The 17,712-nt window shown below is 37.9% G+C and overlaps 3 protein-coding genes across 3 annotated transcripts; all 3 read left to right on the forward strand.

Moving 5' to 3' along the window:
* The first annotated feature begins 138 nt into the window (after positions 1-138).
* LOC141586408 (vacuolar iron transporter homolog 3-like) lies at positions 139-1,868 on the forward strand. Its single transcript, XM_074407618.1, has one exon. It carries the CDS (start codon positions 888-890, stop codon positions 1,557-1,559), a length of 672 nt encoding a protein of 223 aa, XP_074263719.1. The 5' UTR covers positions 139-887; the 3' UTR covers positions 1,560-1,868.
* Positions 1,869-7,025: 5,157 nt separating this feature from the next.
* On the forward strand, positions 7,026-7,831 carry LOC141658605 (vacuolar iron transporter homolog 3-like). Its single transcript, XM_074465528.1, has one exon. The coding sequence runs from the start codon at positions 7,137-7,139 to the stop codon at positions 7,767-7,769; it is 633 nt and encodes a 210-aa protein (XP_074321629.1). The 5' UTR covers positions 7,026-7,136; the 3' UTR covers positions 7,770-7,831.
* Positions 7,832-12,472: 4,641 nt separating this feature from the next.
* On the forward strand, positions 12,473-13,090 carry LOC141587541 (vacuolar iron transporter homolog 2-like). The gene has a single exon (XM_074409015.1). It carries the CDS (start codon positions 12,473-12,475, stop codon positions 13,088-13,090), a length of 618 nt encoding a protein of 205 aa, XP_074265116.1.
* The last annotated feature ends 4,622 nt before the right edge of the window (positions 13,091-17,712 follow it).

Below are 17,712 nucleotides of genomic sequence, written 5' to 3' on the forward strand. Positions count from 1 at the left end.
TAATTTCAGATTCCTATTCTTGATACTAGATTACTAGCACGCTCTTTTCTTTTTTGCTATAATCCTCCGGTACCATGCCCATGCTTTATTTGTGATTTTTCACTTTCTTACCTCTTCTAATACAGATATATATAACTTCCTCCATTCTTAACATTTCGTAATATTACCCGACTCAAGAGACCAGATCCGCTCCTATTAACCTAAAAATCAATCCGTCCATTCTTAACTATTATATAACTCGACCCGAGAAACCAGACCCGTTCATCTTTAATTGCAACAACTCAATCAGTATCTCAACTAGTACAACTCCTTGTCTATCTCAAAAATGAAAATAAACTCAACAAAAAAAGCCAAAAAAAATCACAAATATTAGTGGTACGAGTCTACATCAATCATAGTAGGAAACCCACTAAAATTATCTACAACCTCATTGCACCCAAATGTATGATAATTGATACGGAGTACTTGGTTTCCTTTATTTTCTTAAGGTATTTTTAAGTCTTTACTAGCTTTATAAAGTGTGTCCAACACACTCACCTTCTTTGTTTTTTCTTTACAAATTCACGCAAATTCCTTCATTTCGGATAAAATAACCTAAGCAAAATCATCATCCACTACTAATTACACCATTAACCATATTTATATTTAATTAATTTTAATGATATATATACCTAACTATATGACACCCTAATAACAATATAACTTCTTCATAGTACGTGTTTTCCACTAGTGAACGTTGTGTATAAATAACCATGCTCATGCAAAGGAATGTTCATCTCATTTAAACGTATCTCATAGCTAACAAACTCACATTTTATTTCCATAATTAACAAGTTTTTATTTTGTTTTGTTCATCCCTTGGGTATTCACATTACCAAATTAATAAAATGGAATCGAAACAAACTCCTTCTAACTCGAGAAAGCTTGAAATGGTTGTCCCAACCAATAGGGACGATAATCAAAGGACCCAGACCCAGACCAGAGTAGTCGAGAATGTGGAAGAAAACAAGCCGTTTGACTACTCAAAACGAGCTCAATGGCTAAGAGCCGCGGTCCTAGGAGCTAATGATGGGCTAGTGTCGATAGCATCACTAATGATGGGGGTAAGCGCGGTAAAGCAAGACATCAAGGTCATAATCCTAACAGGGTTTGCTGGCTTGGTGGCTGGGGCATGTAGCATGGCCATTGGTGAGTACGTGTCAGTATACTCCCAGCTTGATATCGAGGTGGCCCAAAGGAAGCGAGAACTTGCGGTTGAGGAGGAGGATGAGAAGGAGAAATTACCAAACCCTCTACAAGCAGCAGGAGCCTCAGCCCTAGCATTTTCAGTAGGAGCCATGGTCCCATTACTAGCAGCCTCATTTATTAAGGGCTATAAGGTGAGACTTGGAGTCGTTGCAGCGGCCGTGACAGTCGCCTTAGCGGTTTTTGGGTGGCTTGGGGCTGTTTTGGGTGGTGCACCGGTGGTTAGGGCTAGTGCTAGGGTTTTGGTTGGTGGTTGGATTGCTATGGCTCTTACATTTGGTTTGACTAAGTGGATGGGGTCAAATGGATTTTGACTTTTGAGGTTTTTGTATTACGTTTGTGTTTAGAAATGCGTGGGTAATTAATGCGTAATGACGGTGATTAAGAGGTAAAAAGTGGTAAATAACTACCTTGGTATGCATGAGTAGAATTATGTACGAAATAAGCTAATCATAAGTGTACGTTAGTTATACGGAGTTACAAGTTTGTTGTTTGTAGTGCTTTAAATTCCGTGGTGTAGTAGATTTTATCATGTTTTACAATTGTAATAATAAAAAAAGAAAGTTTCGTGTATAGCTAAAACGCATGGAGAATGATCAAGCTTTTCGGGGTGTTTGATTGAGAGGTTTGGAATGAAATGAAATGAATTCTAGTTATTTTGGTGTTTTGTTTGTGCATTTTGAAATTGAGTTAGAATCCTGATCGATTCTAATTCCACCATAACCCCTTAGAATTCCATATACCCACCTCCCCTCAAGTTTCTAACTTCATTCCCTCTCCATACAATTTTAAAGTGAATCAAACAACAGTTAATATGTACGAGGTTCTAAATCCATTCCCCATGACGTACATATCATTCCATCCCAATCAATTTTGCCCTATTAAACCAAACACCCCCTCAATGCTTTAAGTTTTAGGAAAAAAGTACTCCGTATTAAAATGCGACTAAATGAAATAACTATTGAAAACGGTTCAAGTAAAATCCGCACACTTTTGGAGGTTTGGAGTGTGGGAATTATATATAGAATAACCCTAACTAGACCTATGTAACTTTTGTATCGTGTATGTGCCAACTTAAGTCCCAAAATTGGTCACAACGACTTAACCCTAACCTGCTAACTTCGTGTCGCGTTTCCGGATTGTGTCAATAATTGTCACCACTACTCGCTTTCTCCAATGTAGCCACCATGTGTGGACAAATGTTTATTCAATTTTTATAGATTTGTATTATAATTATATTTAGAGTAAATTATCAATTACACCCACGTCAAATACACATTTTTACATTTACTCCCACGTCAAATTTTTTTCTTAAATTACACCCAAGTTAATAGCTCAGTTTACAAATTGCACCCAATATCGGAATCCGGCCAAATTTCCGTCAATTTTCAAAATTTCTGGGTAAAATATAAATTTTTGGACGACTTTGCCCTTTCTTCCTTTATATCTTTCTCCTCATTCTCATTCATTCTCTTCATTCTCATTTTTGTTGTTGGTTTCAAGGTTTTCATCAATAAGAGCAAGCCCAATACCTTGTTTGTTATTTAGTTCTTCCCAAATCCCAAGCATGTTGTTGTTAATGTTTTGTATTGTTTGGGAGCGGTTTCGGCGATTTGTTGTCGAAAACCGTAAATTAGCAAAACAGAAAATGGATTTTTGTCAAGAATTGAAGTTGGGCTCATCATTTGTTCACAATTATTACTACAGTTGAACAAATTCTTATAAAATCTTGGAGAAGTTAAGAAAAATGTAGTGGGTTTTGTTGGGTTTTCAGGTGGAAGCCATGGATTGTTTGCTTGTTCCGATCTTGACGAAACAGGACCCAAACCCAAAAACCAAAAAGATTGAGTTCATCCCTTTCAATATGAACAAGAACATGGAAGTGCTGCTGAACTGCCGGTGCCAGTGGAAGACAAACAAGACCGAGACGATGTCGCGGCTGTTGATCCAGACGTTCCCCTTTTTCATCTCCTCAACCTAATTTTCCCTCAATTTTCCCCAAATACTTCCCTCAAACCCAGAAATTGAAAATGGCTATGATTACACATAAATTCATCTTTGAATTACAAACATTTACATTTATATATACGGAAAAAAAAAGATGACAGAGAAGGATGAGGAACATGAATTCATCCAACCTATATATATTCATCCATTGTGTGAGGATGAGGACGAATAAGGATAATCAATTGCTGAGTGCAAAATAGAGAAAGTAAATGAAAAAGTTAACCCAAAACTCAAAGTTATAAACGCGGGGGCAAAATCGTCATTTGATACATTTTTCCACCTGAAAATGGTGTTGGGTGCAATTTATAAACGGAGCTATTAATTTGGGTGTAATTTTAAAAAAAAAATTTGACGTGAGAGTAAATGTAAAAATGTGTATTTGACGTGGGTGTAATTGATAATTTACTCTTATATTTATTAGTTACTGTACTTATATTAAATCATTTATTAAATTAAATTATTTTAACTATTATTTTTTTTATTACATGATAGTATAAAGTTATATAAATTGATTTTAATTATATTTATAATTAAAAATATTATTTTTAATTATTATTTCAAATATAGCTATTAATATTTTAATAAGATTTGCTTTATTTATCTTTGACCTAACGAACAGGTTTCAACATTAAATTAAGAGGTCATATCGGGTTAGGTCAATCGGATTGCAAATTAAGATTTACAAGTCATGAGCTTAAATAAAACGTGTCGGGTCAAAGTTTGGAAGGTATAAATATATATATATATATGCCCTAATATTTTATTCACTCCATTGTGAATATTGTGACTGAATATGCCACATAACTTATTTTCCCGACTTATTTAGGTTTTAATTCATACAATACTTCAAATGCGACAAAATTCTTGTTTCAATATTTTTATTCCAGAACCATAAGAATGAAGCATCGTATAGAAGATTGATCTCGCACAAGCCAACATATTCCAAATAATTTGATACGAACCAAATATAATAGTGCAGCATCTTTATATAAAATCAATCTATATCGTCCAAGTATAGGATTATAGAAATAATGCATGTTAATGCAAAATTGGCCTATCTATCCCAACGCAACGTTATTGGGCACATGACACTTTGCATAAACAAATCTGTCGATTTCATATAAAGAGATGAATGAAAGAAATAAAGAAAAAAAAAAGTTGCACGATAAACTAGTAAAAAATGAAAAGTAATTGTTGCTGAAAATAATAAAACAACCCAAATTCTCAGTTTAGACGGATACCATCCGTCTAAAGCTATAGACGGATAATGTTTTCTCGTAAAATGAGAGTGAATAGTGCAAGTGAGTGGAAAAATGAATATCCCCACTTGTCCTTCCACTTGCATTTTGTAAGAGGGCCCCGATCCGTCTACTGTTTTAAACGGATATTGTCCGTCTACAATGAGACGGATTGATAAAACAAATGCAGGTGGTGGTAGCTGTGTGGAGAGCACACTCCTTCTATTATTATATTCCGACACTTGCGTCTAAAACCGTCACAAAGTTGGACTATTATGGCTTCCTCCTCAGCAATCCATTTGGATGGTGTGACCTGCTTGTTTTTAATTGGGGTCACTTGACTATGATGATCAAAATAAAGTCAAATTTACTTGACTTTGCTTCAACTTTTATAACCTAATTTATTATCGATTTTTCTACAGTGTGCTCTTGACAGTTGACACACATATCAAAAACTCAAATATTTAGTAAATTAATTACTTATTTTTATAGAACTCGTAGTTTTCAATTTATGCCCTAAAATTACGTTTGGTCGTCCAAGGCAGAAAGTTAAGTTTTTCATTCGAACTCTCTCAAAAAAGTAATTCAAGGCGATTTGTATAGTCGAAATGTGTGTATATTTTTTTAAGACAATGAGTTAAGGTTAGGATTGCATAGCTAGTCATACCACCATCTTATTTTTTCAAGGAGGGTGCAATTGTTAAGATCCACCTAAAAGTCATGGTCACGTAGTGGATAGACCAAAATGCGCCATGTTTTCTGTTAATAAATAGGTGCGTTGACTTTTATGGTCAAGTGAACCTAGAATTGACCAAATTCACCCACTTCATAAGTTAGGTAATCTTTAGATCTCCACCTTTCACCACGATATATATGTCCAATATTTTCATCTTAATTTTAGTCACAAGCTATATTTTAGTAGTAGTAAGAATGAAATAAAAAATACCTTCCTATACAAAAAAAAAAAAAAAAAAATAGAAAATTACATTAACTTACTTTTATAATTTGGTGTTATATCATTGTCAAATCATTTGTAAAAACAAATGGTTAATAATATGAAAAATACTCGAAAGCAACTTAGAAGGTTAATACATATCGATTTTTTTTTTACCAAAAAGTAACTTAGTTATTCGAAAAAACCTCGGTCACATGCAAAGGCAACCTCTTCGGAGCTAAGAGTTTCATCAAAGCCAATTAACTAGTGATATAAATTGGGATACTATTTCATTCTCTCTCAGATTATTAGTGTGAATAGTGAACCATCTATGGAGCTAAAACATGTACTATTAAATGAATGCCTACTATTAGTACTATTCTATTTACGAGTTAGAACTTAACCATAAAAAGAGGGTCGACATCTCCAATCGACATTGATTCAAGTCCAAAACAATGCAGGTCGGCCACACACTCTTTTCATTCCACAATATTATATGTCGATGTCATCATGTCCGATCCACACAATCAACCACCACAAACTAAAACAACAAATGACAAAGCCCTTTATTTTAAGTATCACATAACACATTACATAGGTAACAACACTATGTTTGTTACTTATGCACGTCTCACTCACAACACATCAAACTCTACTCAGAATCCACATCGATTATATTATAAATCGATTTTTTTAGTAGTTTGGAAACAACATTTCTTTTTTTTTTTCTTTTGAAAAAATGTCAATTAATTATCATTAATTAGCACAAGCATGCAATATTTAGAATTTGCGTTTCACTACCAAGACCAAAAATGTTCTTACGTTATTTGGCCACTCACTAGTCACTACAATACTTTAACATTATTGATGCGATAGCTCAAAGTTAATAAAATTCCAATGGAACAAAACTACTAATACAAAGCTAATAGAATCAACGTATTGTCACCAACAATGATGGGATTCACTACTACAAAAGCCAAACCACCATAATATATTGATCCACTTACAAATAATTCAATTTTTGATATTGACTACTTAAAGCAACTCTTGTTTTCACGGCCATAACCCTTAGCTAGACCTGTTAAATGGGTCGGACAAGCAGGTTTTGGATTCGGATAAAATACGATTGGGTTTATTTCGAATTTTTACGAGTTGAGTTTATTTATACAAGAATCAGGTCAAGTTAGGATAAAAAACGGGTTAATTAACGTCTTCTTATAAATAATTCAATTTTGATACTGACTACTTAAAGCAACTCTTGTTTCCACATTACACTTAGCTAAGACTTGTCAAATGGGTCAGACGAGCGAGTTTAAAGTTCAGGTAAAATACAAATCGGGTTTTTTATTTTCGATTTTCACGGGTTAGATTTTTACGGATTTCGGATCAAATTAGGGTCAAAAACAGGTCAAATTAACATATTCTTACAAATAATTCAATTTTGATATTGACTACTTAAAGCAACTACTCTTGTTTCCACATTACACTTAGCTCACTCACCCATCTTATTTATTTATTTATTTTGCTTTGCTTTTTCATAAATTTAACAAGATAAGACTTTCTTTTTCTTTAGTGGACAAATCTCCACTAATTAATCCCTTCATAACCTCCTATATATAACCTCATTCATCTATGGCGTGTGCTCACCATACTCTTATACAAAACTTAATAACAATTAAACCATTTTAAACTTCTCTAATATTCTTCTTAAAATGGCAACTAAACAACCAAGTAAGTTGGAAAACCAACAAAACAAGGAGGATAAAGATTCATTTGACTACTCGAAAAGAAGTCAATGGTTAAGAGCAGCGGTCCTAGGAGCCAATGACGGTCTTGTTTCAACCGCGTCCCTAATGATGGGAGTAGGCGCGGTGAAACAAGACGTCAAGGCCATGATCCTAACCGGGTTTGCCGGCTTAGTGGCCGGGGCGTGTAGCATGGCCATAGGTGAGTTTGTGTCTGTCTACTCCCAGCTTGATACCGAGATTGCGCAAATGAAGAGAGACCAAATGAATAATTTGGAAGGAGGAGGAGGAGGAGGAGGAGAAGGCGAAGATAAAGAGGACTTGCCGAACCCAATGCAAGCGGCTGCAGCCTCGGCTTTTGCTTTCTCAGTTGGGGCTATGGTGCCCTTGTTGGCGGCGTCTTTTATAAGGGATTATAGGGTGAGGGTTGGAGTTATTGTGGGTTCAGTGACGGTGGCGTTGGTGGTTTTCGGGTGGTTAGGTGCTGTTTTGGGTAGAGCACCGGTTGTTAGGGCTTCTTTGAGGGTTTTGTTGGGTGGTTGGGTTGCTATGGCTATTACCTTTGGTTTGACCAAGTTGATTGGGTCCGGGATTATATAAATATTTTTTTCGTCTCAGTTAATTGTTTGACTTTTATATATGGACGATTTTAAATTAATTAAAAGAAACAAACGATTTTAACTAAATGAGATGGATGACACAAATGATGGATAAGTTGGGATGTCTAAATTAGAAATATAAGATGAGCATTAGAGACCCAAATAAGAGAAGGAAAAAAAGAGCAATAATTATCCTAGATGAATGTATTTTATTTGGTTAAAATTGTGCTTGTATTTTATTTCTTATTTTAGTTAGTTGAACGAATGATGGGATTGTAATTATGAAATATTGATCATAAGAGATACGGAGTATATGAATGTATGAGTATGATGCCACTAAATTAAATATGATGGGCAAGTGTATTGTGTTTGTTATACTTTGTTGTCTTATCTATTCTTTATGCACAATTTTTTTTTTTCATTGTAAGTCGGGTGTCTACCGTCAACAACCGCACCCGCTAACTTAAAATCATGGCTCCGCCACTGCTTAAGAAGTGACAACTGTTCAAGAATTTAATAAGGAAGTGACAATTTCGTATAACTAGTTTTATGTTAAGACTGGCCAGTCCAATAACAATACGTTAAACGTATGTATTTGATTTATGTATTTTATTTAAATTTCAGGATATTCTAGAATAATGATTAATGAGGTCATATTTAGATAAATGTCTATCGTCATTTGTAATTTGTAAATTAAATATAAGGTTGTCAAATACTTATAATAATAAGTTTAATAAATAACAAATAATTATTTTAAGATTATTCTTATTTTCCTTTATATATTTGTTCTAAGATAGGAAGGTTATACAAAATAAAGAGATGTTGAATTTCAAAATTTTCCACATTTTTTTTTGAGAGAGCCACATATAAATGACAATTTACATTATCTTAATTTAAAATGATAAAATGAATAAAATGACAACTCTGCCACTTAATTTAAAGACAAAATGAATAACGTCAAGGAGTTCCAGTTAAATGTCAAAGGACAATATATATTGGATGTTCACTTAATTTATTTACTAAATTTAGTAAAATGAAAGATAGGGGGTGTTTGGTAAATGGCATATTGGTCGTTTTTTAGCATATTTAAGGATTTTAGTATGTTCACCAATAAATATGCTAATTGTAGTGTTTGGTAAAGAGCATATTGAAACAACATATTTGGGGTTAATATTATGTTGTTTTACAATATGCTGCTTACCCCCAACAAATTGGTTAGCACATTCTAAAATAGAAAATTTTACTCCATTTTACAAAGAAAACTAACAATCTACTAATTGTAATCTACCAATTACCAAACATTACAGTAATGGCATATTCTGATAGCATATTGGCCGAAATCTACTGTTTTTGATCGAATATGCTGCTATTGTAATAGCATATTCATTTTATACATGAGAATGGTAGATTTGTCCTATAATTTGCTAATTACCAAACACGTTTTCTTAATTCTGCTAATTTATTTCGATGGTCAAACGTAGTGCTAAAATCTGCCAACCGTATTCTGCTAATGTTATCTGCTATTGTAAATCTGCTTCTGCCGTTCGCCAAACAGAGACTAAAACTAATTCTGCTAATTATAACATACTAGTCAAACCTTTTAATAATTTAAATTTGTCATTTATAATCTGCTTTTGCATTCTGCTTATATTAAAATTAATCCGATTATTATCAAACAAGGCCATAATTTTGGATAAATTAAGAGGAAAAAGGGATATAAAAATGACAAAATCCAAGTCCAATATTTAGATGATTATTTATATGACCCATGAAACAAGATAAATTCCATTAAGGTAATACTACTTTGTTACAAGAAATTGCCTATATTTAGTCACACAAACCCTATAAAAGCATGACAAGGCACACACTTGTAACAATAAGTAAACAATTTACTCAAAATGATATATCAAGTTTTTGATTGGCAAACGAAAAAGTTAGTGCATACATCTTTTGATGTAGTGCTTGTTCCTCAAAGATAAGTTTATATGTTTCGTATATGCCAAAGATATGATACGTGAATTTAACAATTAGATGCTTGTGGTTTTCGCGTGTCGAGTGCATTCTCGTCTAATTTTAAATTATGATAATCTCTTTTTAAGGTTAACCTAATCTGCTTTCCTTCTCAGCAATTAGTCACTTATATGCTATGAACATTCGATTTGTAACGATTAAATTATGTGATTTGTGACGATGATGAGGATGATTAGTATCGTGTTTGGATCATTATAGCCGACCTTTGCATTATCGAGTTCTGTCATTTTACTTTTTTGGTTACAATTTGTTGGTGTTGGCATTACTATACGTAATTAGGTTATTCAAATAAACCATCTCAACCAAAAGTTTAGATTATGTCAAGAAACCATCTTAACCCAAAAGCTTAAGCTGATGGTTGGAATCCCAAGATCGGTTTTTGTACATTAACACGCCTCCTCACACGAATGTTCGTTGGGCTTAAAGTGTGGATGCAACTGCAAGTCTCCCTATACTTGGTGCTAATATTCCAATTCAGAATTGCGGAGGGTGGGATTCGAACCCGTGATAATCTTTTGGTCACATGGCTTTGATACCATGTCAAGAAACAATCTCAACCAAAAGCTTAAGCTGATGGTTGGAGTCCCAAGTTCAGTTTTTGTTGGGTTTGTGCCTTGATTCTGTTAGTCGCCGTCGTATCTGTTATTGGGCTAGGTCTGTCTTGGGCCTTTATTAGGTCATTCTGTATTAGGTCTTAGAGAATATTATATAAACTCTCTAAGCCTCTAACTAGCCGTCATGCTTATCATACCGTCTAAATCAGAATCAAAACTTCTCACATATCAATAAAACTCTCTCCTTCGCCATGTGGACGTAGCTAACACAATTAGTGAACCACGTAAATCACGTGCGTTTGTTTTTTTATTGTTCTTTATTTGTTCTTTCTTGCTTCCGTTATAACAATTTTTATATTCTAACAACCAAAAACTAAGGCGATGATTGTAGTCTCAAGATCGGTTTTTATACTCTAAAAGGTAAAGTTATAGAATGGATTTAGAATCTTTAGTTATTGACTCGATTCGTAGTATATTCTCTATTACTATATTAACAATGATCAAAGGTGAGAAATGTATTGGTATGTACAATTAAAATAAAGGTGAGAAATGTTGTAAATCAAAAGTGAGAAAAGTTTTGGTATAAATCTAATCCCCACTACCACATTATCAATTACGAGTAATAATTATTGTCTTTGATGAGTTTAACCTAATTAATCTTGAGTACTCCATGGTGGAATTATATATTCGTTCTTAAGTTTAGTTATCTAGCTAAAACGAATCTCATTCTTTAATACTCCGTATCTTTTACTATCAAGCAACCTAATTAAACGATACAATTATTCTAGGTTAATATAACGGATTTCATTAAGTACCCAAATAATAAAATAGTTACTAAGAAAGAAAAATGCAAATTTGTATATGTCCCTTGCAGTCAGGAATTTTGGACAACATTGTAACATCTTATTATCGCTATTCGCTACATACATGAAATGTCGGTGATGTGTAGCAAGTTTGATGATGAAAGACATAATAGAAATTCACAATATAATGTAAAAAAAAAAAAAGGTATAGTACAAATTCACAATCTAATGTCTATAGTTAGTTAAATTTGATTGCATGTAAACAAGAGAAACTCACTATTGATCAAAAATTGATTTCGTGCCTTGTTGAGATTAGAAGAGAACTTCAATTGTAGACAAATAAGAGAATACATGTTGTTGAATGAAAAGACACTTCAAGGGTACGATGTTTTTTGGTTAACCGGTTTTTTTTTTTGTTTTTGTTTTTTGAAAATTTAATTTAACTGGTTTAAGTACGGTGGTTAGTTTGGACAATATTTTCATAAAATAGTTATTTTGGTGAATATTTAAAAAAAAAAAAAGTTATTATGACAAAAGATCCAAAATCATGGGAATATTTTCTCATTAGAGTTTTTAATGTAGGCTCTTTGATCGTCACACGTTAAAAAAATCCATTAACCTAATACTCCATACAACAATAATAACAAGAGGAATCCATAGAAACAAAATAAAATGTGCATACAATGATATGCAAATCCCTTGTATATGACCTAATATCGATTAATCACGTCTAAAAATTAGGTCAAAGTTACTTATACATTCATGATTCACTGTTGATCAATACTCCCCTGTCTCGGTCATTTGTTATCCTATTCCATTTTAGCGTATCTCAGTCAATTATTATTCTTTCTATTTTAAGAATGAACTTGATAAGCGATTTGATTATTTACACCCAATTTAATCCACTTGTCATTTAGTAATTGACCCTTCCTCTTTTTTTGGTCTTTGTGCCAATACCAGAAGACAACAATTGACCGGAACGGAGGGAGTATTCATAATCACAACCGTATCATTCGTTCAACCCTACTAATTTTATATGCATGCAACGACCTCCAAATTTGTAAGATCAATGTGCACTAATGAAAACTGAAGACGACTTAATTCTTGTTTAATCTTAGTGGGAAAATAATTAACAACAAATTAAATTTATTTTTGGACCATCCAATTCATTTTAATTATAAAATGCTCCAAACTTGTGTTCACCACACTCACACTAAAATCATAAATCATTTATTCTCTTCCTTTAATTCCGTACAATTCCTCCAATTTATCGATAAATATTTCAAATGGAAAACAAACAAATACTTCATAATACAATGGAGCTAGTAATAATCCACCCCACCAACGACGACCGACTCCGTCTTGAAGACGTCCACCATCCTGCCAACCAACCTAACCACCGTCGTAATATACGATCCATGGTCCTAACAGCCAACGACGGTCTAACATGTACCGCATGTCTAATGATAGGAGTGGGTGCAATGAGCCTAAACCACGTTCACGTAACCCTAGCCATGATCATAACTGGGGTAGCAGGACTCATTATGGGAGCTTCCTGCATGGCCCTAGGTGAGTTTGTCTCACGTAACTGCGAGCTCGATTTCGAGGACGTTGAAGTAGGGCCAAGAGAGGTTGTGGTGGGGGAGGAGGAGGTTTTTAGTAATGACCCACAAGTGGCAGCGGCTGCCACTGCATTGGCCTTCTCGGTTGGCGCTATGGTCCCGTTGGTAGTGGTGTTACTCGTGAGGGAGTATAATTTAGGGCTCGGGGTGGTCGAAGGCGCGACTAGTACGGTTTTGGCTATGGTTGGGTGGTTAGGGCCGTTTCTTGGAAGAGCTCCGGCTATTAGGGCAGCTTTGAGGGTTTTGTTATGTGGTTGGCTTACTATGGCTATCACATTTGGTATTATGATTGTCATTATTGGTAATAATTAACTATTTATATATTTAATTAGTACCGAGTACTAATTAAATTTGCCTAGTGGTTCAGATGGAGATGTTAAATATTTGATAAATTTCGGGTTTGAATTATATCTATTTATGTGATTGTCGTAATGGTTTTGCAATTTATTAATGCTACGTATTTACGTAATAAATATGGAGTGCATGTCTTTGTAAAAAGTTTTAGAGTCAAGGACTCGGGTCTTGGAAATTTATTTCAAAATAATTTTTCGCAAGGTCTAAAAAAGACCAGTGAAAAATTATTGTCCGATACACATTCATGCCCTACCGAGATACACATTCTGTCTTCGTACTTTGTTTAACTTATTATGAGATGACAAGTGTATCAAATTGAGTGTAGAAACATCAAATCGCTTCATTAAATACAATCCTAAAATAGAAAAGATAACAATTGATGACCGAAACAGCCTAAAATGGCATATGACAACAAATGACCAGAACAAAGGGAGTACAAGTATATGATGAAACTATGTAGTAGAAATTATTCTTAACACAAATACATGAACCAACGACCAACGTTGTATGTAGTACAACAATGTGAAAATATGGGTTAGTCTTTGGACAAACAATCTATCTTCCTACTCTGTTTAACTTATTGATACAAAACCATTCTTTTGCTTAGCGTGCTATTTGAAAAATAAAATGTTTACGCACGTTGAGTAATGTTTCGACTTTCGAGCATGATACAATTAGGCGTAATTCATTTGAATTGAACTATACCGTCCTGAACTGGATTGAACAGATTAAATCTTAACTGAACTGAATGAACTAAACTAAAATGAATTAAAATTAAATTAAATATTGTCCAAAGAATAAGTTCTTAATAGTAGATTGCCAACTAATAAGCAACAAGCTTTACAGTCACATTAGCCCCCGGCTTCAAACAATTATGAAACCACCGTCGATCGGTGTACCACTATTATGTAAGTCTAATTAATTCGCCTAGCCTCCTATGGTGATACCACTAGAATCACCAATTCGAGCACAACTAACCAACCACCACAGTACACAGTACTCACTTAACCCCCTTCCACAACCCATGCCCACGCCTACGTCATGTTAAACTAAACTACTCACACGTTAAGGTCTCATTTCATGTGTGTGTAGTGTTGGGGTATTATTCCGATGGGGCAGATATTCGCATCACGAAATCAACATATTGAGCAAGGTCAAAGACATCCACAACAAGTCAACGACTTAGACAGCCCTAGCCGTCTGGCCCATCGGCATCTATCTGTCATCATGGGTCTCGGCATGGCAACCGACCGGTAGGGGCACATATCCGCGTACTCATATCCAAGAACCCTCGGTAGGCCCGCCATAGGTCCATCGGCCGAGGGCGTAACGGTCTTTCCACCACCGCTAGCCACTTGGCCACTTGGTCACTACGTGACAAAAGGTGAAAGTCTATAAATACTCCTCAAACCTCATTGAGGAAAGGATCCACATCTTAACCTAAATACACTATTCATCTGGTAATATCTTCCTTATCACTCTACAATACACACTTAGCCAAGTAACACAACTTAATCCCTTAAGTTTACTGACTTAGGCGTCGGAGTGAGTACGCTTGGCACAAAGCCAAGCCCTCAGTTCGTTCATTGTTGCAGGAGAGGCTGAGAGGAACGATAAAGGCAAGAAGGATTCAATTCAAGACATCATTCTACAAGCCACGGGTGGTAACAATACTTGCTCTGGAATTACACCCGGAACAATTGGCGCCGTCTGTGGGGAAGCATACTAAAAGCTAATCAAATCCCTTAAAAAAAAAAAAAAAAAAAAAAAAAAAAACCCACCCAAAAAGCTAAGAAGATGTCCAAACAACAAGAGGTATTCAGAATCGATTTAAACCGAATTCTACCAAGATGATACCATCCACAATTCTGGAATCGTGCAACCCTCCGCCGTTCAAGTAATTCAACCGGAGTACGGAATGCCAATAATACCAGATGCGCCGCTGCCCGCCAACCAGGTCACCATCATGGGACATGTGGTTGACGTGGCAAAACTGAAGCAACTCCTGGACCTCATTGGTAGTACGTCGGCTCACTTATCACACCGACAAGAGCGGCGGAACCCGTCCAGGAGACCAGGGCCAGAATGTGACTCCAAGAGACTTGAATGGAGCACTGGAAGAAGTTGGCCCTGTCGAGTCGCCGGAGGAGCCCAGAGTGCCAGTGGTAGACCTAAGTCCTTCCCGCACCCGCGGAAGGACAGCGTCGCCGCGGCACCAACGAGGCCTACCTCGGAGGAGCGAAGAAGTCCGACTCGTCGAGTCGGAGAGAAGAAGCCCGACTCGCCGAGTCGGGGAAGAAGCCCTTCCCGTCACGGGAGAGGACCGGACTAGGGGGCGTGAGGAGCCGATCGCCGCGTGCCGTCCGACACGTGGTCGACAGCCCCTCGGCGACTACGTCCTAGATATCCCGGTGCCAATTAAGCTAAAGTTGTCACCCATATCATACTCGGGGAGAAGGCGACCCAACCGACCACGCCGAGGCTTTCGAGTCTCACATGTCGGTGTGGGAAAAATTTGACGAGGTCCGGTGCCGTATCTTCCCAACGACCTTGCATGGGATGGCACAAAGTTGGTACAAGGGACTACCCGACGGGTCGATATACGGGTATGGCGACCGAGAGAAAAAATTTTTGCCCAATATTCCCGATAAGAGGAGGGCCGTTGAGACATCGGACCTCCCGACTATCAAGCGGGAGGGGGAGACCCTCCGAAGCTACGTGAAGAGGTTCGACGCCAAGGTTCGGCGAGGTTCGAGATCCGAGCGAATCCGCCGCTTTCCCGCGGCGATGAAAGGCCTCCCAAGAGGGGACTTAAAAATGAGCTCATCAAGTGTGGCGGCCAGAGGTTAGACTCCGCCAGGAAGATGGCCGATCAAGCGATTAAGGTGGAGGACTATCACAAGACTGGGTAGGCCCGGCGAGGCCGGCACTCGAAAAGAAGAGCGCACGGGAGGACGGCCGGATGAAAGACGCCGTGACAACAATAGGTCACGGTCCGATGAACGACGCCGTGACAATAATAGGTCACGGTCGATAAACTGCCAGAAACGGGGACTCGACGGGCGCCGGGTGGAGTTCGGGAACGTACGCGAGGCGGTATGATGATAAAACCCCTCTCGTCGCATCGCCCGCCGAGGTCTTCGCCCCGAGCAAAACGAGGGCCGAGAAATGGGAAAGGCCCCAACCCAAAGGGAGACGGTGACACGAGCCAGTACTGTGAGTACCACGGCCACACCGGTCACCTTACTGACAACTGCCGACATCTGAAGAATGCCATTGAAGAGCTAATCCGGAAGGGGAGCCTCGGCAAGTACGTTGCCAAAGGCCAAAAGACCGACGCATAGTTCAGACAGAAATCCGTCTTGAACGGATAGGAGTGATCCATGTTGTCATCGGGGCCACGAGAACGGAGGGTCCGCTCATGGGCACAAACGGCACCTGAACGAGCTTTATCAGGCCATCAACTTTGTGCCCAACACAGCGATCCCCGCTTCCAACATCCCCGATATGACTATTGGAAGGAAGGACTACGAGGGAGTCATCGCTCCTCACAGCGACCCACTCGTAGTCAATTTGGACATATCCAACCACCTGGTCAAGAGGTGCCTGATTGACACAGGCGCCTACACGAACATCATGTTCAGGGAGTGCTTCCTCAGCCTCGGTCTGAAAGTCAAGGACTTAAACCCCTGCACCAATCCACCGCATGCGGCTTCTCCGGGGCCTACTGGTACCATTGGGGTCAATCAGACTGCCGATGATGTTCGGCGAAGGAAATGCGGCTAAGAATGTCCTAGCTGAGTTCGTGGTCATTGACGGCTCGTCCGCCTACAACGTCCTCATAGGCCGAGTCACTCTGAGCGAGGTCGACGCAGTGATGTCCATCCGGGCCCTGACACTGATGTATGTCTCGGACCGGGGGGAAGCGCATAAGCTCGTCTCCAAGGACGAGAAGGACGAAGTGGTCAACATCCAGATAGCTGCCAGAGGATGCAACATGCAATCCCTCAAAGTGGCAAAGCAGTCAGAAAAAGGGAAGAGTCCATCCTTACAACAGGAGGGCAACCTCATGGATGCAACTAGCGGCTGACTGGGAGGGTGTGCCTTTGATAAACCATTAGGACGCTGGTAATCTAGGGAAAACTTTGTATAGCGGCGGAGGTGTCCAAGACAGCTGTGGGCACCCCAACGCATGTTTATACCTAATGAAAAATCGTCCAAGTCTTCCATCGAAGTGTTCATTTTCCCCCATAAGTCACCAGCAATAAACAGACGCCGACTCACACTGTCACATCGACAAGAGCGGCAGTCTCTATCAGTAAATAGACACCGGCTCACACTGTCACGCCGACAAGAGCGGTAGTCTCCATCAAGAAGTAGGCGCCGTCGCAGTCACCCCAAGTAGTAGACGCCACGGCAGTCACCCAAGAGGTTTGACGCCGTCGCAGTCACTCCAAGTGGCAGACGCCACGGCAGTCTCCATCAAGAAGTAGGCGCCGTCGCAGTCACCCCAGTAGTAGACGCCACGGCGATCACCCCAAGAGGTTTGACGCCGTCGCAGTCACTCCAAGTGGTAGACG

Source organism: Silene latifolia, chromosome 6 (assembly GCF_048544455.1).
Source record: "Silene latifolia isolate original U9 population chromosome 6, ASM4854445v1, whole genome shotgun sequence".
In the NCBI taxonomy this organism is placed as follows: Eukaryota; Viridiplantae; Streptophyta; class Magnoliopsida; order Caryophyllales; family Caryophyllaceae; genus Silene; species Silene latifolia.